The 24,368-nt window shown below is 38.8% G+C and overlaps 2 protein-coding genes across 3 annotated transcripts in view; both read right to left on the bottom strand.

Moving 5' to 3' along the window:
- Positions 1 to 1,923: 1,923 nt before the first annotated feature.
- On the bottom strand, positions 1,924 to 9,605 carry aqp9a (aquaporin 9a). Its single transcript, XM_058408718.1, has 6 exons — positions 9,516 to 9,605; positions 9,067 to 9,193; positions 7,860 to 7,997; positions 5,771 to 5,889; positions 4,135 to 4,352; positions 1,924 to 2,705 (listed from the first exon to the last, which is right to left on the bottom strand). The coding sequence occupies exons 1-6, from the start codon at positions 9,591 to 9,593 to the stop codon at positions 2,501 to 2,503; spliced, it is 885 nt and encodes a 294-aa protein (XP_058264701.1). The 5' UTR covers positions 9,594 to 9,605; the 3' UTR covers positions 1,924 to 2,500.
- Positions 9,606 to 9,944: 339 nt separating this feature from the next.
- Positions 9,945 to 24,368, bottom strand: part of LOC131365094 (cingulin-like protein 1) — a 15,875-nt gene continuing 1,451 nt past the window's right edge. Inside the window, exons 2-19 of one of the 2 annotated variants that reach the window (XM_058408717.1) lie at positions 23,747 to 24,368; positions 23,478 to 23,545; positions 22,928 to 23,024; positions 22,640 to 22,741; positions 22,362 to 22,510; positions 22,001 to 22,136; positions 21,621 to 21,833; positions 19,765 to 19,971; positions 19,463 to 19,567; positions 18,144 to 18,296; positions 17,854 to 18,024; positions 17,577 to 17,729; positions 16,706 to 16,795; positions 15,438 to 15,521; positions 12,489 to 12,613; positions 11,212 to 11,320; positions 10,462 to 10,625; positions 9,945 to 10,365 (exon numbers count right to left, since the gene is read on the bottom strand). The exon at positions 23,747 to 24,368 is cut by the window's right edge and continues 472 nt beyond it. In XM_058408717.1, the coding sequence (XP_058264700.1) occupies positions 10,290 to 10,365; positions 10,462 to 10,625; positions 11,212 to 11,320; positions 12,489 to 12,613; positions 15,438 to 15,521; positions 16,706 to 16,795; positions 17,577 to 17,729; positions 17,854 to 18,024; positions 18,144 to 18,296; positions 19,463 to 19,567; positions 19,765 to 19,971; positions 21,621 to 21,833; positions 22,001 to 22,136; positions 22,362 to 22,510; positions 22,640 to 22,741; positions 22,928 to 23,024; positions 23,478 to 23,545; positions 23,747 to 24,368 (2,824 nt within the window). In that variant the 3' untranslated portion in view covers positions 9,945 to 10,289. Of the gene's footprint in view, positions 10,366 to 10,461; positions 10,626 to 11,211; positions 11,321 to 12,488; positions 12,614 to 15,437; positions 15,522 to 16,705; positions 16,796 to 17,576; positions 17,730 to 17,853; positions 18,025 to 18,143; positions 18,297 to 19,462; positions 19,568 to 19,764; positions 19,972 to 21,620; positions 21,834 to 22,000; positions 22,137 to 22,361; positions 22,511 to 22,639; positions 22,742 to 22,927; positions 23,025 to 23,477; positions 23,573 to 23,746 lie in introns of both variants that reach the window. The other variant, XM_058408716.1, reaches the window with a different exon arrangement.

Below are 24,368 nucleotides of genomic sequence, written 5' to 3' on the forward strand. Positions count from 1 at the left end.
CCAGGTTTTAATGAATGCTAGCCATGAGAAGCCAACAGTTATTGGAACACATTGTGGTATTTTTTAAAGTCTAAAACTGGGAGTTTGTGAGCAAAAAAAGAGAGAGAAAACTTGAGTATTTTTCCTTAGCTGTGTCTAGAAATAAGAAGAAATAGAGTATGTGTGTTTCATACGGTCTGCCGTTTCCAACCCTTGTGTATACACTGACTCCGAACCCCTGGAGCATCAGCTGAACTCGAAAATACACTGATCTATGGCAAGATGTCAGGTATTACACTCTCTTACTTACACCCACACACTTGACTCTAGACCATGTTAGCTAAATCCTCTGGCTTGCTGCTGTTTGTTTTGAGCCAGCTATTAGCTGATCACATATTTCACACACACACACACACACACACATATTGTGTTGCATTCTGAGCTCTGTGTGACTATACAAAGCCATATCATCTTTTGTACCACTTCTTGATTCTGATTAATCAGAAGGTGTTGATTAATAGTCTGTAACATCATGCCAATAGTACTGACTGCCAGGCAATTCACAGGTTTCTATTATTATGCTTGTTCTACTATCAGCATTTCTACAACTACAGCTCATTTACATATACACACATATATATATATATATATACACATGTATATGGTGGATGCTCTACATAATCTGAATCGAATAATAATCAAAATAATCAGCATTTTTGTTTACCAGAGAAAAACTTAAGTAGACGTTTATTTAACATTTAAGGAAGGAGTCTCCAGTGTCAGCATTTGTAATGGTTAATTTTCTGACACAGGAAAGTGTTCAGGACAGTAGGCTATGGTTTTTGATGGCCAAACTGTGTTTATTGTTTAGTTAACTTTCACAGAGAACATTTTTTGTTATGCTGGTGCCCGTGGCTCAAGTGGTTAAGGCTCTGGGTTGATCAAATGTTGAGGCTCAAGCCTCTGCACTGCCAAGCTGCCACTGTTGGGCCCCAAAACAAGGCCCCTTAATCCTCTCTGCTCCAGTGGTGCTGTATCATGGCTGACCCTGTGCGCTGACCCCAACTTCCAAAGCTGGGCTAAGCGAAGAAAGAATTTCACTGTGCTATAATGAATATGTGACATAAATAAAGGCTTCTTCTTACGTAATAAAATATAACTACCGCATTGACTTTTGTTGTTGTTATTGTGGTTGTTTTATTTAATAGCATTGTGCTTTATTCTTAACTGAACAAACAGCCCACAAGTCTGTATGTAAAATAAACAGATTAAAAATGTGACGTTATTTACAATAGCCTTAATGTCAGCTCAATCCAGTCTGTCTATTCTTCTCTGAGCTGTCTCGTTAACTAGGCATTTTCCCAGCAGAGCTACCGGTCAGTGGATGTTTTTTTGTTTTTCTGTGTAGGAAAATCCTAGATCAGCAGATTCTGAAATGCTTAAATCAGGCCATCTAATTCACTGAAATCATATCTTTTCCCATTTCTTATATTTGTTGTTGATGTGTGAAACTCTGGACTATTCTCTAATCAATCAACCAATCAATACGTATTGAAGCGCTCCAGTGCTAGTATAAGCAATACTTATATTTCTAGGAATGCATTTTTGACTGAAGAGCTTGTGCGTGATCTATGAGAGTGGAGATGTGGTAGCTTAGTGGACTACTTATTGGAAGGTTGTGAGTTTGAATCCCAGGTCCACTAAGGACCACAGCCATTGCTGGGCCACTCATCAAGGCCCTTAACTCTCAACTGCTCAGCTGTATAAAAATGAAATAAATTGTAAGTCGCTCTGAATAAGGGCGTCTGTCAAATGCCAGAAATGGGAATGTAAATTATGAACTTGTAAAAATTCTTCTGTACCTTTGGAAAAACTTTAAAGGGTTTTTTTTAATCAGAAAAACACAGAGATTAAATCCATAACTGAACAGAAGGAGCTTTATTATAAAATTTCTAAAACTGAGTGGCAAAGACAATTAAGGACATGTAATATACAGGAACAGGGCGCACTATGGCAATTTATTTTTGTCACATTTTGTGCTATAATTAAATTCTTTATATTTCCTAGATTTATCCTAGAACATTTGAAAAGACAGAGAATAAAAAAGTGTGAAATGTACAAACTATGAAAAAGTAGAAATAATAAATAAACCGCTACACTGATCTCTCTAGGTTTACTATATTTATGGTCTGGAAAAATACTTTTCTTTTTTTTTAAGTATACTTCGGAAAGATATTTTACTACAATGGATTTTCTTAACATTCTCATGAGGTTCTGAGCTCATAACAAATGTCTTCCCAACAAGCAGATTACCTGTAAAGAGGTACAAAGATATAATCTGTTAAATAATAGGCTGCTCGCTTTAATCCCGGTCTCAACTTGCTTCTTGACAACAACCAAACAAAAGTCTGAGAACTAAAGTGAGAGTCAAGTGTTTATACTGGGCTAGCTGAAGCACATGACTATGATTTGTCTTAATTCGTAAGCATTTTTATTTGCTTCATAGTCAGTGATTATCTGTTCAGCCCATAGTTATCATCTCATATTTGTCCCTCAGGCTGCTGTCCTCATCCTCTTCTTCATCTTCTTCTTCCTCAGGTTTTTGCTGGGATTTTTCTGAGGGGTCGGTGTGGTGCAGCTCGATTAACAGGAAGTACACTACAGCGCCGGTGATGCCTCCTATCAAAGGCCCGAACACGGGGATCCACCACCAGTGATCTGCAGTGCTGGGAGAATATATGAAGGCATGAAGTACGTCATGTAGCATTTCATATTAAAAGATTACAAGAAATCAAATCTATTATTAAACCCATTTCTAGACATAGTTCACTATTATTAAGCTTTTTATTTTCTGGTTCTCTCTCTCTCTCTCTCTCTCTCTGTCTCTCTATACATAGCTATACATCCCACTCCTGAGCTCCCAGTGTTCTGAGTTTCCAGTGTAACCGCTTCTTCTTTCCGGACCTGTCTGATCCATTCTGCCATTCTACCACTGGTTGGAGTCTCATCACTTGGTGGTTCTCACTGCTGCTGGCGATCGATCTGTGTGGACAGCCTGTTACCAAGGAGACTGCTATGGATGGAACCACTTGGAGACTATCACACCGTCTTTGAACTGTCGTTGCTTCAGTCAACTTTTGGCAGGAATGAATCAGTGCTAAGTCTATAATGAACTCAGAAACTACTCTGACCTATTAGTTCCTTGAGAGCTCTTGGATGCTGTTGAAGAAAGGACTTTATTGACCTTCACATTATTTACTGTCCAGTGTCACCTAAATGAGGATGAGGTTCCCTTCTGAGCCTGGTTCCTCTCAATGTTTCTTCCTTATATCATATCAGGGTGTTTTTCCTTGCCACCGTTACCTCAGGTTTGCTCATTAGTGAAAAATGTTATAGATAAATAGTAATTTAACTTTCTATGTTTCTGTAAAGCTGCTTTCAGACAATGTCCATTGTTAAAAGTGCTAAACAAATAAATTGAACTGAATTGAATTGTTCTAGCCCTGTGATGGACTGGTGACCTGTCCAGGGCGAACCCCTGCCTTTCGCCCGATGTGTGCTGGGATAGGCTCCAAAGTGGGTATAGAAAATGGATGGATGGATGGATGAATTGTTCTATTAGCAGATTATTTTGCTCATGGTATGCATTAATGTCTAGAAAGAAGCTAAATTATCTGGCAATAGCATACAAACATTTAAATCTAAACATGATCAAATTTGGTTTATTAAAATCGTATAGGAGGAAATAGCAGATAAATATGTCTAAATTCAAGACGTTATCCCTTGCTAAGATTGTTGAGGGTGGATTAAAGGTAGACAAAGGTAAAGTCAAAGTGAGCTTCATTATCATTATGCATATTGCACAGTGTAGTGAGACCTTAAACGGTATGTCACACACTTTAAATAAGATACTTATGCACGTTAATACAAAAAACAATACGAAAAAACCCTACATTTTCATATGAATTAATGTTACCTTCGATTAGGAGGAAATATACATCGATACCAAACTGACAAACTGATAATTCACATAATTGCTAAAGCAAAATACAAACTAATCAGATCTTAAAGCACAATGCTGTCACTCAGATGGTCTTAAAGCTTTAATTTTAATCCCACTCCAAGCAGGACAAAGAGCAGAACATTAAGTGCTACCTGAACACCTCCATGCCCCAACCAGCCATAGCAGTGAAGAGCCGTGGGCCAAGGTCTCTGGCAGGGTTCAGAGGGTATCCACAGTTCATGCCCATGGACACGCTGATGCCCAGGATGATCAGGCCAATGGCTAGAGGCTCCACTCCTTTAGGCGCTCCAATATTCTTGCTATCGGTTATGGCCAGGATACACAGCACCAGCATGCCTGTTCCAATCACCTGTATCAGGAAGGCACACTGATCATTTTCCTGCCTCACTTAACTGCCTCACTTAACTGTCTCATGTGAATGAGAATGTGATTTTTCAAAATGTGCCTAGAATGGTGTTAGATTAGCATTTAATGGCAATATCTATTCTATATGTTCTAAAAATGTGCCCTTGATACATAAAACAATAAAGAATTTTTTTTGTGCATTTATGAATCCTATTAAAGTAGCCTCTACCCGCTTGGTCATTAACACACAGTTAAGTGACTGTTCCGGTAAGAACAGACAAAAGTAGGTCACTGGGATCCAAAACCTACTAAATGGTGAATGTATTTAAAAAAAGAAGCCAATCAATGCACATTAGCTGAATTACGTAACGCACAGAGCAACACGATTACTAACCCAGTCTCAGGGCCAGTGTGAGGTTTAACTAAATAGTGTAGCGTGTCTTTAGTGTTCATAAAACATAGAAGCTACCTAAGTATTCCTTTTTTATATTAAATAAATATAAATGCTGTTGTAGAAGTCTGCAACAAAGTATTTCACTATCAAAAGCTCATTTTCTTACAGTCATGTTATTATGATGTTAATGGTTGCACTACTACAATCTATCATTATATTCTAGACTCTCAAGGTACTCATATTTATTATCTACTGCCAGTTTGCACGTGTGCTATGATGTAAATACTGATGTAAATACAGTTAAATCCACAGCTGTGTTTCATATCTGCACTACGTTTAATTTAACTTATTGTATTCTAGATTTAAGGTTTTATTCTTCTTAGTCGTATATTTTGGTGTAAATATATGTATACACCGACCAGGCATAACATTATGACCACCTGCCTAATATTGTGTTGGTCCCCCTTTTGCTGCCAAAACAGCCCTGACCCGTCCTGCACTGTGTATTCTGACCCCTTTCTATCAGAACTAGCATTAACTTCTTAAGCAATTTGAGCAACAGTAGCTCGTCTGTTGGATCAGATCACACGGGTCAGCCTTCGCTCCCCATGTGCATCATCGAGCCTTGACCGCCCATGACCCTGTCGCCGGTTCACCACTGTTCCTTGTCCATTTTTCCTGCTTCTAACACATCAACTTTGAGGACAAAATGTTCACTTGCTGCCTAATATATCCCACCCACAAACAGGTGCCATGATGAGGAGATCATCAGTGTTATTCACTTCACTTCTCAGTGCTCATAACGTCATGCCTGATTGCCTATATTCTATCTATCTATCTATCTATCTATCTATCTATCTATCTATCTATCTATCTATCTATCTATCTATCTATCTATCTATCTATCTATCTATCTATCTTACATTCATGTCTGTTTTTTAGTATAATCTAAACTATGTCACTATAGTTTATAACAGAAGGGTTGCAGTAAAATGATGATGATGATGATGATGATGATGGCTGATTACCTGGTCCACAAACCCTCCGAGTATCGTAAGATGTCGTCCAGGGTAAGAGGCAAAAATATGTCCAGTGGCGTTAATACCCGTTACTGACAGAATTCCACTGGTAAACTCCATAAACGCATCTGTGGAAACAAAGCATTCATGTTTATTTAACCTGTAATTGAACATTAATCCAATATAAGTAATATTCACCCATGCCCTAACATTAGGATCCTGAGACTCAAAGACAAGCATCATGTATTATATTAAATAGTATAAATACAATTAGCAACATTTTCTATAATCATCATGTAAGTATCTAGTGAAAATATCTTGAATATTGGCAAATTTATCTACTATTTCTGATTATGAGCTTATTATAAATCAATTATTTGATCATTCAGTTTGATTGTTTTTACTTATTTTCAGCTTTAAGTTATTCTTCTGACAGATTGTTTTGCTTTTTTGCTAGAATTAACTGCTTAATTTTTTTTAAATGCTTGGAATTAATGTCTAGAAATAGGTTTAAGAATCTTATATTTATAATTTATAGTAATCTTACACCGATCAGGCATAACATTATGAGCACAGAGAGGTGAAGTGAATAACACTGATGATCTCCTCATCATGGCACCTGTTAGTGGGTGGGATATATTAGGCAGCAAGTGAACATTTTGTCCTCAAAGTTGATGTGTTAGAAGCAGAAAAAATGAGCAAGCGTAAGGATTTGAGCGAGTTTGACGAAGGGCTAAATTGTGATGGCTAGACCACTGGATCAGAGCATCTCCAAAACTGCAGCTCTTGTGGGGGGTTCCCGGTCTGCAGTGGTCAGTATCTATCAAAAGTATCCATTAAGTCTTGTTAGCATCCTTTGAGTCCTGTAAGTATCCTTCACATTCTGTAAGTTGTGAGCCTTGCAACTTTAAGAACTTAAAGGATTTTCTGCTAACATCTTGGTGCCAGATACCACAGAACACCTTCAGGGATCTAGTGGAGTCCATGCCTCGACAGGTCAGGGCTGTTTTGGCAGAAAAAGGGGGATCAACACAATATTAGGCTGGTGGTCATAATGTTGTGCCTGATCGATGTATATCACTATATAATTTTATTATAAAACAAAAAAATAGAATTATATGCATTTATTCTTTTATCCTTATGATATGAGATTTTTGTTTTTTAACAAATTGTGACAGTTTATTTTAACACTCCAACCTGGAAATAAAACTATATATATAACTGGGATTATACGTGTCACTGAAGCCTCGGGAAATGTTTTTTTTTATTATTATTATTATTATTATTATTATTATTATTATTATTCACTATTTAAAAAAAATCTAAAACTTTTGCTACTAGTGTACTTAGTTCTATATCACCCTCAAAAGTCATAGAATTAGTTGAATGGATCCATTTGTGAGCAGTTAAACTGTCATGTGAAGTAGATAGTTTGACGAAGGGCCAAATTGTGATGGCTAGACCACTGGATCAGAGCATCTTCAAAACTACAGCTCTTCCCGGTCTGCAGTGGTCAGTATCTATCAAAAGTGTTCCAAGGAAGGAACAGTGGTGAACCGGCGACAGGGTCATGGGCGGCCAAGGCTCACTGATGCACGTGGGGATCGAAGGCTGGCCCATGTGATCCGATCCAAAAGACGAGCTACTGTTGCTCAAATTGCTGAAGAAGTCAATGCTGGTTCTGATAGAAAGGTGTCAGAATACACAGTGCACGATGGGTCAGGGCTGTTCTGGTAGCAAAAGGAAGACCAACACTATATTAGGCATGTGGCCATAATGTTATGCCTGATATGCATAGTAAATCTGACTATATTTTTAATATATTTCACTTGCAAAGATTTTTCTTGCAGTGAAGGATTTGCTCTAGTGTTTAATTAAGCTAAGTATATTATTTGTGTCATTTTTACTGTGAGTATGTAATTATGTCAGTGGATATATAAGTACCGTAACTTAATGCCAGCTCCTTTAATAAATATCATAGAGATTTGACTCTAAATATTTTAATACCATATTATATTTTAATATTTTTAAAAATCTCCATGCTCTACATGTTTGCATTGGGCTCTATGTGTATGTTTTTTTCTCTAACACCCCTCACCGTAATACAGTCCAAACACTCCAGCAGCTCCAGCGAAGGCTCCCAGGAGCTGTGCAATGACGTAAACTGGAAATTTCCAGATCTTCAGTTTACCCAGTATGACCATGGCCAGCGACACTGCCGGGTTCAAATGACCCCCTGTGATGTGCAGTGATACAAAACAGCAAATAATTTTACATGCACATTATTACAGACATCTGTTTTGTGCTGAGTGAATCTATTTCACACACATACACTCACAAAAGTTACTGTGTTATTCTTCCCCATGACTCTTAAAGGATTTTGATCCATACCATATAAAATCCTGTATTTCCAGCCACTGTAATGCAATTTTATCTATTCTAGGTTTTGTTGATGGTATCTGTGTCACTTCTGTACACTATTTAGTGATTATTATTTTGGACATATCATTTTCTATTTTTGTTTGCAACATTTCTGGATATATGGAACAATATATTTATTGTGTCTGCATAATCCTGTTGTAGCCCACCACAGCTACCGCACATGCAGTGTGTGTGTGCAGATCAATGACCATCAGAATGTTGAGAGCGAATCGCCCGAGGACACATGTGACCTTGTAGACCTCGCAAAAAAACAGAAAAAGGATTGTTTATAAGCCTAATGAATGTATCTTCCATTTAGAAAACCTAACTGATGATATTGATGAAGATAAGAACCATAGTATATAGTTGTTTATTTATTGAAATAATGAATTATGGAATGTAAAGAATAACATTAATAACAATTTTTAGTTGAGGAGAAGCTTTTAATCTCTCTCTCTCTCTCTCTCTCTCTCTCTCTCTGACTCCCTCTCTCTGACTCCCTCTGTCTCTCTCTCTCTCTCTCTCACACACACACACACACACACACTCCCTCTGTCGGACGGATGGATGGATGGATGGATGGATGGATGGATGGATGGATGGATGGATGGATGGATAGATAGATAGATAGATAGATAGATAGATAGATAGATAGATAGATAGATAGATAGATAGATAGATAGATAGATAGATAGATAGATAGATAGATAGATAGATAGATAGACAAAGTAAAGCATTTTAGGAGTCTGTGCATCAAATACTTGCCCACAAAGGCCAACACACACACACACACACACAAATCCACACTGTTATATGAAATCTCTAAATTAATAAACAGAACTCTAATAACAATTAGAGGAATAATTAATTGGTAATGTTTCTACCTGAAACCCCACCAGCGATATAGACCCCCATCATGAGTCCGGTGGTGAAGCCGAGGTGGATAGTGAGTGGCTCGCCCAGTGTATTCCTGCTTAGGACGGTCTGAGCTACAGAGCCACAGCCAAACAACTGACACAGAAACAATCCAGCATGCACATGGATGATGGACATTGGTGATCAAGATGCACATTGTTATAAAGGAGTTGTAATCATCAGACTAGCATATTAATAGATATTTGGAGACATTTCACCCTGAAAGATTCTACAAATAACAAGTTCACTATGTTTAGAAACTAGTTCTGCTCATACACTTCTGAATTGTTGAAGCAGGTGTGTTTCACTAATTTTGAACTGCATCCTCCTAGTTGTTAGGCTACTCTATAGTCATGTACTTAATTATATTCAGTTCAATTCTATTAAATATAACTAGCAGAAATTTGCAAGTACTCACCACCAGCACAAATGTCCCAAGAAACTCGGCCAAGAACTCTTTGATAATGTCATGTTTGAGAGTGCAGTGATGCTTCATGGTTCTCTTGTGGTGTCTTACCCACTGCTCTTAGGTCTAATCAAACCCACACTGTCTGACCAAGTCTATACTGAGTGACATTAACCCACCCCCCGTCCAGCAATCCCTGCCTCGGTCTGAGCATAAAGCATTGATCTGTAAGAGCCGCCTCGTTTCATCCTATTGAATGGTAGGTCAGTGGCACTGCATCTAAACACTGTTAACAAATGTTTTTTTGTGTGTGTTCAGTCTAATATTGTGGCAACCATGACCATAATAAGTGTTCTGTCTGAACCATCTGTTTTGGTTTCAATAATACTAGACATACTGGTCATTTTTGGTGGCATTGGCATTGTTTAGAAAAATTGACACTTCTGTGCAAAATTGCCTTTATTTAAACACATTCATCACAACTAGGCCACAAGGGCCAGCACTTATTAATAAAACGTGTTATGAAACGCATAACGTTATTGAACTAGAATCTAATCCACCATTATGTTTAAATGACAAGGCAATGTTCCTTGCATTACCAGAAGGGGGCAGCAAATCATCAGAAAACTGGTTAGTGATCGTTAAGTGTAGGCAGTGTAGGTCATTCCCACTTAAATAATATGAAAGTGTGAAATGAAAAATGAACAGAAACATGTGATGTCTCGGAAGAGTCATTACATAACGTCTAACATTACTGACTAGTTCTAATACAGCTCTTTTCTGTCTTCACTTTGCGCTCAGATTCCATTGTTCGTCGTCCTCATCTTCAGTTAAACTCTTCAGGACTGGTTTCGTTTTACGCCTGCAAGACAAAAACATACAGATCATTAAAATGCTTTTTCATTACTACATTTCACTTATTTCAGCAATGTGTAGTATTGTTTTATGAAGTTGTGACCTGAGATCAGTTTTCAGGGCTGAGATTTGGCTATGAAGCTGCTCGTTGATCTCCTGCTGATCGTCCAGTTCCCTCTGAAGTTTCTTCTTGCTGCTCTCGAGTCTCTCTATCTCTTCCTCGGCCTCATCCAGCTGCCTCTTCAGTACCTTCAGTCTCAGAGTTAACTGTAAGAGCAGTGTAAAGAAAGCAGGGCCATTTTAATGAGGATTTAAATACACACAATGCTAATCAATGCTCCTCATATCAAACCCGCTGCTTGTTTTTCTGTTTTTCTCCTAGCAATTTGGTCACCTGCCAGTTCCCACCTAACAGCCAGCTTGCTACTATCATATGACGGCTTCCAAACCTTGAGATTAACACGTACTTCCTCTGAAACACATGAAGCCGGCCAACAGCAACTTTCTGAACTGCTGCTCACAGGAGAGTGTAATACGTTAGAAGAAAAGCCCTCTTCCACATACATGAGCTCACAGACACCCATGATTGGCTAGTCTCGCTGTGATTGACAGGGGAGAGACATTATGCCCCCTTTTACCCCCAAACCATGACCAATTAAAGGGCCTCCTGACTATGGGTAGATGTGGCATTGTTTGGATTTTTTGCTAATTATTTGGCAGTCTTTTTTTTTTTGCAAATGTGACCCAGATCCATGTAAGAACTTTAACACCAAATCTAGCAGTGAAGACAGAATCATAAAACATATTATTTCAAAGACACTTTGCATTAAGTTGAAAGGTCTCTGGTTCTTACCTGGTCCATCTGGTTCTGTAGTGAGAGGTGCTCATCATTCAGCTGCATAGTTATCTCCTTCATCTTCCTCTCCAGCTTACGGTTTGCCTGCTCTAGTGTGCTATTGTCTCTGCTCACAAAATAAAGTACAAGAATGCTTGAAGTGAATGCAGCATTTGGATCAGGAAATCTGAACTCCAGAAAGCACACTGATCTGTATCTATTTCTTTCAAGATCATTCACATAAATACAAAATGTATAAAAGTACAAGACAAAACCTTACCATGGAGGCTGCCTAAAGACCTACAGCAACGTTAAAGGAGCTGCAGGAATATCTGACATGTACTGTTTCCTCTCTGTATATCTCTTATATTCTTCACGTCTGTGGTAGGATGTCTAGATGATTACCTTTCTAACAAAAAAGCATCTAAGCTCTAAGCTAATTCACCTCAAACCATGTGGCAAAATGTGTTACAGTCTGATGAGACTGAAACGTAATCTAAAAGGAATGTTTCTTGCAAAAGACATCACTTAAACAACACCATACTCATGGTGTAGCATGGTGGTGGCAGTATCAGAGCTGGGGCTTTTAGGGAGTCATAAATAACTACAAATGGTGTTATTCTTTCAGCTGCTCCCTGTTTGGGGTCGCCACAGCGAATCATCTGGTCTGCATATTTGATTTGGCACAGGTTTTACGCTGGATGCACTTCCTGACGCAACCCTCTCATTTTATCCAGGTTTGTGACTGGCACTGAGAGTTAACTCTTCAACTCCCAGCCTGGGAATCGAACCCGTGCCACAGCAATGGGAGCACGGGATCCTGTCGCTGGACCACCAGAGAGTTCACTGGATCATCATGCGGATCATCTGGTCCGCAGATTTGATTTGGCCCAGGTTTCACACCGGATGTCCTTCCTGACGCAACCCTCCCCATTTTATCTGGGCTTGGGGCTGACACTGAGAGTTAACTCGTCAACTCCCAGCCTGGGAATTGAACCCGTGCCACAGTAATGAGCGCACAGGATCCTGTCACTGGACCACCAGAAGGCTAAATAACTACAAATACCAGTTTATTCTGAAATGATTAATCTTGGTGTCATTTTTTACAACACAAAAACCTGCTATTTTATTGATTTGTGCAGACTTTTTATATCCATTATACAACAATGACCTCGCTTGCAACTCTTCAGATGCAAACTATTACATCTGTATAAAACAAATATCAGTGGAAATAAAGCATTGAGATGGAATAAGATGTGTTTGTATCATGTAGCTATTAGTTTACGATCCCCCACCTTTCTTGTTCATGAAGTCTCTTCTCCAGCTCCTGAATTCGCAGCTCCAGTTTGGTGACAAGTCCTTCTTGACTTGACTTCTGAGACACTTCTAAATGTGACAATCGACTCTTCAGGTCCTTGTTCTAAATATAAATAAAACGGTACTCTATAATACAGTATCTAACATTAACCATGACATTTGTATTAAGGTAACATTACTTTTCAAAAACTACACCAATCAGGCATAACATTATGTCCACTGACAGGTGAAGTGAATAAGACTGATGATCTCCTCATCATGGCACCTGTTAGTGGGTGGGATATATTAGGCAGCAAGTGAACATTTTGTCCTCAAAGTTGATGTGTTAGAAGCAGGAAAAATGGACAAGCGTAAGGATTTGAGCGAGTTTGACAAAGGGCTAAATCGTGATGGCTAGACCACTGGACCAGAGCATCTCCAAAACTGCAGCTCTTGTGGGGGGTTCCCGGTCTGCAGTGGTCAGTATCTATCAAAAGTATCCATTAAGTCTTGTTAGCATCCTTTGAGTCCTGTAAGTATCCTTCACGTTCTGTAAGTTGTGAGCCTTGCAACTTTATGAACTTAAAGGATTTTCTGCTAACATCTTGGTGCCAGATACCACAGAACACCTTCAGGGATCTAGTGGAGTCCATGCCTCGACAGGTCAGGGCTGTTTTGGCAGCAAAAGGGGGATCAACACAATATTAGGCTGGTGGTCATAATGTTGTGCCTGTATAGCTGATGTATATCACTATATAATTTTATTATAAAACAAAAAAATAGAATTATATGCATTTATTCTTTTATCCTTATGATATGAGGTTTTTGTTTTTTAACAAATTGTGACAGTTTATTTTAACACTCCAACCTGGAAATAAAATCCACGTAACTGGGATTATACGTGTCACTGAAGCCTTGGGAAATGTTTTTATTATTATTATTATTATTATTATTATTATTCACTATTTTAAAAAATCTAAAACTTTTGCTACTAGTGTACTTAGTTCTATATCACCCTCAAAAGTCATAGAATTAGTTGAATGGATCCATTTGTGAGCAGTTAAACTGTCATGTGAACACAACATACATGCATCTGTTCCTGCAAAGGTTTTGATTCATGCCAAGTTCTTGATTTCAACCACCAAATTTGACTATTTATAGCCAAAAATAAATAAATAAATCAACCCAAACCAACACAAAACACCAGCTCAAAAAGTGTTTTGCAATGGCCATCTCACTCCCTGAGTCTGAACCATACTGAAATATTTACATTTATGGCAGATGCCCTTAAGCAGAGCAACAATTTATCTCATTTACAAAACTTTAAGTTCCTTGCTCAAGGGCCCAGCTCTAGCAAGCTTGGTGGAGCTGGGTTTCAAACTCACAAACTTCCAACCAGTAGTCACCTTAACCACTAAGCTACCACTACCACTTGCATATAAATTTTCAATTTTCAATTCAATTTATTTCCACAGCGCCTTTTACAATAGACATTGTCTCCAATCAGCTTTACAAAAGAAGAGCAACAGAGAAATAAAGAGAACTAAATAACTAAAAATAAAAATAAATTATTAAATTAAATTATTAAACTATTTATCCCTATTTTATTTTATCCCTAATGAGCAAGCCTGTGGCAAGGAAAAACTACCTGAGATGATATGAGGAAGAAACCTTGAGAGGAACCAGGCTTAGAAGGGAACCCATCCTCACTTGGGGGACAGTAAACTGTAACTGATTATTGTCCTTTCTACCACAGCAATCAATGGCCCATGAGGAACTATTAGGTCACTGTAGTTGTCTGCTGTTTGTCACCGTCGTCTGTCTTGCGCTGTTTACACAAGTTTGCACACATGCACTTTATTTAAAACTGTGTCAACTTTACTTAGTCCTTAGTTCTGTGTTCTTTTATGTAGCTCTGCATTTTATGTAGCACTATGGGCCTGGAGGAACGTTGTACTTTATTTACTGGGTGGTGATCATTTTTAAAAACCTGTTTGCACTACTTAAGAGAACAAGAAATGATTTTGCTAAATAATAACTATTCCCTATTATACTCAAAGTATGGTATCTGGTAACTGGTATCTTTATACTTTACTTGAGTGTTATAAGTGTTATAAGGTGTGATGTAGTAGCTTCATGGTTAAGGTGTTGGCGTACTGATCCAAAGGTTGTGAGTTTAATTCCCATGTCCACTAAAACTGCCAGTGCAGGGCCCCTGAGCAAGGCCCTTAACCCTCAATTGCTCAGTTGTCTAAAATGAGCTAAATTGTAAGTCGCTCTAAATAAGGGCATCTGCCAAATGACAGAAATGTAAATGTTATTGAAATGAAATTAGATGGCCTATCAAATTTTTTACAATAATAACAGTTGAAGAAAGTTTCTAACTTGCACTAATTTATCCACATTAATTAGATCTATTTAATGAAGTTAGTCTGTTTTTGCTAATTCCTGGTGAGACTAGCATCTAATATAATCAGGTAGTCAGCATGTCAAGGTCAAAATATGGAAGAAATTCAAAGTATAAAAGTTACTTTTCACATGAAAATGTGACATTAAGTCCATCAAAAATATTTACTTGATTTTATTTTATTTTTATTTAATAGAATCAACTACTTGACTTTTACTTGAGTTTATTTTTAAAATTGTTTATACTTTTTCATTTCTTGGCAGTTTTCCAACCCTGTTAAAGATACAGATAAGTGCAGAGCCACCACCAGCCACCTCCTGTACATGGATGACTGAAAGAGACATTAAACCACCTGATCTACAGGATCTACAGCAAGGACATCAAGATGCCATTCAGAAATGTGATTAACTTTATTAAAATACATGGACGTATGGACCGGAAGTGAAAATTGGATTTATATAATTCTTATATGACTGTGTGGAGTTTAATATTACATTGGCATGAAAGAACCTTTAGCTATTTGTCTCATTATAATCTTTACCTGTCTCTCCAAACTGATCTTGTCACACTCCAGATCCTGTCTAACTGCTCGCTCCTGCAGCAATTCAGCTCTCACCTGCTCTACCTGCAAGGAGCAAACACACACACACACATACACACACACACAGGCGCACACACACACACCCCTGTGTCAGCAAGTGTTCAGCAAGGTGCTTACTAACGCTGCACTGTAAGGATAATTTGTAGAACACACAAGTAAAAATAGAAGAACTAAAAGGAAAAACAAAAAAACATTATGGCCTTAAGTGAAAATTTTCCAAATGATACCCCAGACATTCTATATCCTACTCAGTGTTTTTTCTGAGGAAGTTCAGTTATTGAACGGCTACCAAGAAAAATAGCTATTCTTATTTAAATAGGACCTAAATGAGGTCAGCAGCTTAGAGTTCATTAGTAGCTGAACACTGAATCAGCTCTCAGCGCTGTCCTGCCTGCCTGTTAGAATCAGACCAAAGAGGAAGGGAAGGCAAAACAGAAAAATGAACAACAAAAAAACACAAGAGCCTCTAACCGCCTGTAAGTTTTCATGTTGTATCAATACATCGAGTGATATGTATGCCAGTGAGTGTGTGTTAGCTTAGAAACCAGTACTCCGGGGTTTATTTGCTGACCGTTGGCAAACAGTCTAACTTGAAAGCAAACACTCCCTTATAGAAAGTACACCTTAAGTGTTGTAAAGATTCGGTGCGAACGCTGTGGCTCAAGCAGCCTTTTGTGCTGCGGCTTCTGGTCAGCAGCTCTGTGTGGACATGCATGGATAAGCCTGTACAATGTGTACACGGAAAACCCAAGAGTGTCCTGATAGGGATAGAGGCAGAGATAAAGAACCGGACAACACAAAGAGGACAGCTGCTTCTGCTGCCAAGTGACGTTTTCACTTATACCCTGGCTGCATACCGGCGTTGAAAAACAATATGATTTTCGTGTATATTTTGCTTACTCATAACTGAAGGATGTAAAATAGAACGCATGATGGTAATCTCCTAGTGCTTGACATGATGACACACTGTAGCTATAGATCATAAGCGTAAGTAAAATGAAACTCATTGTCAGTGTCAACATCAGTGTTAGTCAGTAATTTAATGCATACAATAGAACAGAAATAAAACAGAGTGTATGCAAAGTGGAGAATGAGGAGGGGGTTTTTTTTGCCAGCAGGTCAGGATATTAATGCACTTGTTATAGATGTGTGTAAAATAATAATCAGAGAACTTTGTGCTGATGTAGAATTGTGTCAGAGATACAGACCTGCTCCTTGACTTTCTCCATTCTCTGTACCAGTGTGTCGCCACTGCGGTGCTCCTCAGTCAGGGCATCCTGTAGCTGAGCTACTCGCGCCTACACACATAATTCAATTTATTTGTATTTAGCAATAAACATTGTCTCAAAGCAGCTTTACAGAAGTATAGAAAGACAGAATAAAAATTAAGTTACTATTTATCCCTAACATTTATCCCTCATGAGCAAGCCTGAGGCTGGCGAGGTAAAACCCACTGAGATGATATGAAGAAGGAACCTTGAGATGAACCAGGCTCTGAAGGGAACCTCATCCTCATTTGGGTGACACTGGACAGTAAATAATGTAAACAATGTTCTTTCTGTTTATATTCATGTGGAATTGTGCAACCAAGAGCTCCTGAGGTACGAACAGGTCAGAGTTCATTATAGACTTAACATTTATTCCTTCCTGACGATGTCTTCAAATGTTCACTGATGAAGACCCGAGCACATCCGGCGCAATGCCAGTTAAAAGACTATGTGGTAATCTTCCACATATACACATACACAAATATTAAAGTAAACAATTAATTAATATATATGTATGAGGTTGCATCAGAATAACAAAATAAGGTGCTGTTATAATGTTTTGGGGCACACCAGAAGAGCTTTAATGTGTCTTTCATAGACTGTACACATCTCTAGATTTGTACTGGAGGGATGGACACTGTTTTTACTAAAGACGTTCCCTGAGTATGTGTTCAGCTGGTTGAGATCTGGTGACTGTGAAGGCCACAGAATATGATTTTCATAAATTTTATAACCATCAAACCATTCAGTGTGCTCTCATGCACTCTGTAAGGGGCGGGGTCTTTTGGCGTGGGCTTGTGTGTATACATACCTCCATTAGTTTGACTTGTCGCTCACGGTCATCCTGCACAGTACTGTTGCATTCCTGCAGCTCCTGCACTCTCATCTCCAGCTGTTTACACCTTTGCTGAGCCTTCTCCAACTCTGCCTCACGCCAAGCCAACTCGGCCTCCAGCCCAGACAGCTGCACACACACACACACACACAGTACAACACCCTAAGTAAAATGTCATATTCCCACACAATGCTGTTGTCTTTCTGTCTCTATATATACTACATGTCTAAGCGTGTATCCGTCTTTTCAAGACCTTTTCCTGACATTCCTGTGAGATGCGTGAGTGCTTTTCCAGCTCAGTTTGCGTGTTGTGGAGCTGTAGATGGAGTGCACTGAGCTCCTTTGAGCTCTGCTCTCTGGCCTCATCCACTTCATCCTGCAGTCTCTGAGTCTCTCTCTCGGATTTCACCAGCACTTTCTTTATCTGCAGTCAGAGAGACAAAAATGGATTTCTAAATGCAAGCAAGTTCAACACAATATTCTTAAAAACTTAAACTATAACTGTAATTAGGAATATTAGTAACTCTACTTTATACTTCTTACCTCATCTTGTAGTTCCTCAAAGTCTCTGTCTTGCCTCTTCCTCTCCTGCTCCAGGTCCTTTTTGCTCTTACGGAGCTCCTCTATCTGTCTCTCTTCCTGCTTCATTCTCTCTTTCAGCTGGCGATGCTCCTGATTCAGCTTCGTCAGCTCACTCTGCAAACAGTAGAAGCAGTTAAGAAAGTGTGATGTAGAAGACTGTCAGCCATAGGTATACGGAAGAGATGCAACAACAACACAATGCAAACATATTTATGAAGTATTATCAGTAGTTAATGTATATTTACATTTACCTTTTTGACAGAAAAACTTTTTCTTGTACAGCATATATTGCACTACTTGTACATAATAATCATACTGTTCTACCAATGATCTACATTCATATATACACTTTTATATCTTTCCATAGGTTTTCTTCCCTTCCCTACCTCTGTAGTAAATTCTATTTTAAATGTTCTACTGTAATTCTATTCTTACTATATTTTTATTTTTGTTGAACTTGACAAAACACAGCTTTTGGTCTTTGAGGATTCAGTAGTTATTACCTCTGTCTGTTACAAAGGACTAACACTTTCCTCTTAAACTCTTTCCAAAAATCTTAAATAAGGCCTTAACATTTATTTTCTGCATCGCTTTATCCTACACAGAGTCACAAGGAACATGGAGTCTATTCCAGGAGCCTCGGGGTATGAAGCAGGGGATACCCTGGACGGGGTGCCAAATCATCGCAGAGTACAAGCACTCAATTCTCACACACCTATTCACACACTATGGACCATTTAGAGATGCCAATCAACCCAGAGTACTCAAAGATAACACAGTGCAGTGGCGGGAATCATGTCTCCAATCCTGGAGGTGGTTGTGCTAAACTCTAAGCCATTGTAAACAACTTCCAGAAAGATTTTTTTTAATCCGAATATTATTAGACATAGTATATTACACGGGGTTCCATATACAAGTCTGTGTGAATGAGTTCTTAGTAATATGTGTGATTTACTACAGCCGACACGATCAGAGCTGCTGTTATAGAAAATTAATCTGAGCAATCAGATATGAGAATTCAACAGTGCTGGGAAATAATTCTACAGTACAAACACAATTGCCTACTTGTGTTTCTCTGCCACTATAAATGTCACTTCTGATATGATTATCTGCCGTGATCACGGTATAAATATGGAAGTACAATGTTACTGCCCTATGCATAACAGACATGTCAATAATTCTAAGAGACAAATAAGGAAGTTGAATCTGTATTGTAATATTTTGCTCACTTACTTCCTTTTTATTTTACATTGACCACTATAGAAATCTGATGGACTGACCTGTGTGTCTTCCAGGTGTCGAGTCAGAGCCCTGTTAGCGGCACACATGTCCTCTTCCTGCTGTCTCACCTCAGAAAACTCCTCCTCAAGTCTCTGCTTCTCCTCCTAGTCACCAAATTAATGTAAAAATATTGAAATTAAGGACCAAACAAAACAAATCTTAGTAAAGTAAAAGGTGACAATAATTGTTCATAACAAAATTAGTTTGGATAAATATTTGTATGCCTAAAGAAATGAATTAGTAACATTATCCACTGCTTGGCATTCTCCTCACTAATGTTTTTCTAACTTAAGGCCCTTACCAGCAGCTTGTCCAGCCGTTCTCTGAGCTGTTTCTCCTGGCTCTTGGACTGCTGGATGATGTTTTTGAGGGTGGTGATTTGGGCTTCCAGGCTACGGACCTGGCCAAGGAGCTGCTCTTTAGCCAGACTAAGTTCCTGAACCTGGGCATGACTGTTCTTCTGTTCTGTCTCCACATCCCTTTTCTTCTGAGCCAAAGCTGACACATTCTGAGCGGGAGAAAAATGGATTACTGATAGCATGCAAAATCAAAGCCAAAGAGTACAAACTAAAAATCTCAGCATTTTTCTTTCTTTCTGGCACTTGCAGTCATCAGCGTTCAAACTGTTTTCAGAAGAGTATTTGGTTTGATATTTTTGTGGAACCTAAAAAATTTCCAGTCTAAAACCTGTTAAAGAGTGCAAACCTATTCAAATCAAATCAGATAAGTTTTTGTCAATTTACTATAACCAAAACTGTACAGATGCTGAAAACCTTAAGTGCATTCTCCACAGCTGTGCAGTATAAAACACAAGTATACAGATCAAGATAGCAGCTAATAAGGTCTTAGACATATTAAGACTAAGAGAGGAATATGAGGAGGTTATGATGGCATTGAAACTAGCAACTATCTATAAAACATTCTACACCAATCAGGCATAACATTATGAGCACTGAAAGGTGAAGTGAGTAACACTGATGATCTCCTCATCATGGCACCTGTTAGTGGGTGGGATATATTAGGCAGCAAGTGAACATTTTGTCCTCAAAGTTGATGTGTTAGAAGCAGGAAAAATGGGCAAGTGTAAGGATCTCAGCGAGTTTGATGAAGGGCCAAAATGTGATCGCTAGATGACTGGATCAGATCATCTCCAAAACTGCAGCTCTTGTGGGGTGTTCCCGGTCTGCAGTGGTCAGTATTTATCAAAAGTATCCTTTAAGTCCTGTAAGATGTGAGGTAGGGCCCAGGGAGACTTAAAGGATCTGCTGCTAACATCTTGGTGCCAGATACCACAACACAACTTCAGGGATCTAGTGGAGTCCATACTTCGATGGGTCAGGGCTATTTGGCAGCAAAAGGGGGACCAACACAATATTAGGCAGGTGGGCATAATGCTATGCCTGATTGGAAAAATACAATCTATAGAAAGAAAAATCTTGTGTCGTTTCTCAAAGTTTAATATTAATATACTGTTATCTTAAACTTAAGCAATTAAGTATACTGAATATCACCATGGTTGTGATTTGGCTATAGGTACAAGGCTATATGCTTAGTACTGTAGCTGTATCACAGCTGTGCCCTGCGCCCTTCTGCTGTACTAACAGAAATAGATCCCAAAGAAGCCACAGTCACTGATAACTGGTCACACACTTTGTAGTTCAGTACACCACATTAAGTATTACTGGAGCACATAATGGTATGATGTAGCACCAAGGCAACATCCATCTATCCATTGTCTATACCCGCTTTATTCCTAATCAGGGTCACAAGGATCTGCTGGAGATATTAAAATCTAAATTTACTTATCTATTATTTGCAATGTTAAGGAAACAGTTGAGCTGAAGATTGTTTCCAATGTGAAGAAAGTCATTTAACTGGAACACATATATTGATTTTATAAGGGTCATCTGTCTCTTTTAATGTATTACATTATTTTCAAGGCCTTTAGTGTGAGAGTAAACGAACAAATGGTTTGTTACAAAGAGGTAACATAGTATCATAGAGTGTAAAGGGCAGCGCAGAGTGACTTTGAACACAGAGACAGTGAGAATGTTGTATCTTGGTGGTATATTAAACCAACGAATACTTATCCAGCGATACAAATCCAGCTGGATGGAATCAAAATCTGAGTTGATGATCCAGATGATTCCCACTTGCCTTTTCAACTTCTTCTTTGGCCTTAAGTAGCTTCTGGAACTCCTCCTTGTGTTCCTCCTTCAATGTTTCCACTTCTTTAGCGTGGGCAGAAACCTCGTCCTGAAGCGCACCCTTTATGGCGATGAGCTCCCTCTCCTTCCAGCACAGTATGTCCTCCTGTTCCTCGTGCACATTCTGCAGCTCCTGGAACTCCATGCGCAAATTAGCCAGCTCCTATATATGAGAAAGAGAGTGAAAGAGAGACAGAATATTGTTTTATTGTTATGTGTTCCTATTCTTTATTAATCTCCCTTTTAGATTCCTTATACAATACTGTGTATGTAATGAAACTAATAGCAAAAGAGTTCTCTGCACTTGTTTGCTTCAGCAGTGTTTCTGACCTGTAATAGGGTGTCTCTCTCCTTGAGATCTGTGCTCTTAGTGTTGTCCAGTACATCATGCATGTCTGAGAGCTGCTGCTGCAGATTCTTTGCCTCTGTCCGACTCCGTTCTCGCTCCCTTTTGATCTGCAGGACTCTACACCATACAAACACACACACACCGCACAAACACACACACACAATTCCACATCTGTGTGTTCACTAGGAAGATAATATTGTCTACTGAAGAGGCATGGCATCTACTGTATCAAAGAATTAACTAACTGTACAATAGAGTTTTGTCTTTTATTAACTTTTCAATCCAAAATACTTTTGGTTCTAGCTCTTGATGTAGTATGTCTGTGGGATAAAAGCAGCTTACGTTTCTATTGAGACTTGCAACTCCTTCTCCATGTCAGTGAGTCGCTGGCGGAGTGAGACCTGCTCCTGCTCACTTCTACTTAACTTCTCCTGCAGTCTTTTCAGCTCATCTGAACTCTTCCCACTGGCCTCTGACAGACTCTCTCTGTTCTGTGAAAGCAAGTATTAAATATATATATCATATCAGTTATCAGTTCTGCCAGGATTTATATAAGATTTAAATATATGTCAAAATGCCATGTGTGTAAGTATGTGTATCATTTCTATGTGTAAAATTACCTTAATTTCTTCCTCTAGCTGTTGCTTTAGCTGAGCGGCCTGGCTCTCCAGTGCGTCTTTTCTCTCTTGGAGCTCTTTCACTTCAGCCACTGAATCCGACAGCTAAATGCAAAGCAATTCAATCACCAAAGGAGGAATCGCTAAGATTGTATTTGTGTACAATACTTATTTTGCATCAGAAGCAAGAAACACCAAGTGTTTCTAATTTCTAATAAAACCAAGCCAAAGAAACCACACAAATATTACGGTTTGTATTAAAGATCTGCCAGCGACAGCAAAATCCCTTACCTCCTCCACATTCTGGACAGCACATGACCTCAACATCTGGATCTTCTCAAACAGTAGAGTTACCTTCTGCCTGATGATCTCATCTCTCTCCCCACTCCTGTGGATCAATGTGCAACAACATGGATTAGAATTCAAATGTTAGAACTGCATAATATAGAACTGTATTAATAGTACTGTTACTACTTCAAGGGAATTTAGTGCAGTGTCTGTAAATCAACATCTGGTCTGAGAACCTCAATTACATTCTATAGCTCACTTTTTGTATTAGAAAGATAACCTTGTTAAATTTACTGCATCAAAGGGAGTAGACATTTTAGACTGGCTTGAAATTCCTATTATGCAAGGCTGGAGACGTTTCAGTCCAACCAGCTGAAACAACATCACATTATCTAAAGCACGTCTCTCTCCTTGAATTTATCATCATATCATTCATACAGAGTTTTCAAGTTTAGAAATAGGTCAATTTTCACAAAATATCCAAATATCATGCTGTTTTGAAAATCATCTCCCTAATACAGAGTAATGTGATTTGTAAAGTTTAAGTTCATACCCTTCTTTCAGGTAGTTGAACAGTGCCTGTTTAGTCACCTCTTCATATGGCTGTCCGACAAGCTCCTGCTGTCCTTTCAAAATATCAGGGGTAACCTTAAATATATAGACATGTTCATATGGACTGTTTTTACATTCAGTGTGGAGAATATCTACATATCTAACAAAATAGTATGTCTAGGCCAATTTATGTTTAATAAGCTTACTAATTTGCACAAGTAACTAATTCATGATACAAGTCATGATATAAATAACAAAAAAAGTCTTTACCTGGGCCTCCCTTTCTGGGCTTGAATGGCCACCATTTTGCTGAAGGCATCTGGACGGGTTTCCTCTATCAATTCTAGAATTAACTCTTCCTAATCTTGGTGACATCCTTTCACTCCTCTGCCCTTCGAACTCGCCTGCAGTCAGAGTTCTTATATCTGCTTCATAAATATTCTCTCCTGTCCTCAGCTTTAGAAGACTGTCATTTCTAGACACACAGCCAATAAATGAGGCTGGTGGACCCAGGCCTTCTCCAGTCCCTTGCCCTCCTGCAGGTGCTGGGCTTGTCCTGGAAGAGTGACCAGAACTAGATGCTCCTGCACTTTGTGATCGCTTTCTCTCTTGGGGATCCACCTGGTTTCTATGTCTACCTCTACTCACCCTACTTGAGGAATATCCATTGTCTTCACCAGAGTAAGGTACAGACAGCCTGCAGATGATGTGTGATTGGCGGCAAGGTACACTTTCTGAAGATGATTGTCCAGAATCTAGATTATCTTCAGTTTGTCCTCTCCCTGTACCAGGCAGGGGGAATTTGGCCCGCTTCACCATTACATTGGAAGCATAAACCGGTAAAGTGTTTGTACTGAACTGATTTAAGTCAGAGTTAGACTTAGTCTTAATA

This window comes from Hemibagrus wyckioides, linkage group LG14 (genome assembly GCF_019097595.1).
Source record: "Hemibagrus wyckioides isolate EC202008001 linkage group LG14, SWU_Hwy_1.0, whole genome shotgun sequence".
Taxonomy (NCBI): Eukaryota; Metazoa; Chordata; class Actinopteri; order Siluriformes; family Bagridae; genus Hemibagrus; species Hemibagrus wyckioides.

Coding starts and splice junctions, on each gene's coding strand:
- aqp9a (XM_058408718.1), bottom strand. CDS start 9,593: ATGAAGCATCACTGCACTCTCAAACATGACATTATCAAAGAGTTCTTG. Junction 9,194..9,515: donor TTGGGACATTTGTGCTGGTG/GTGAGTACTTGC, acceptor TTTCTGTGTCAG/TTGTTTGGCTGTGGCTCTGT. Junction 7,998..9,066: donor TATCGCTGGTGGGGTTTCAG/GTAGAAACATTA, acceptor TGCACATCACAG/GGGGTCATTTGAACCCGGCA.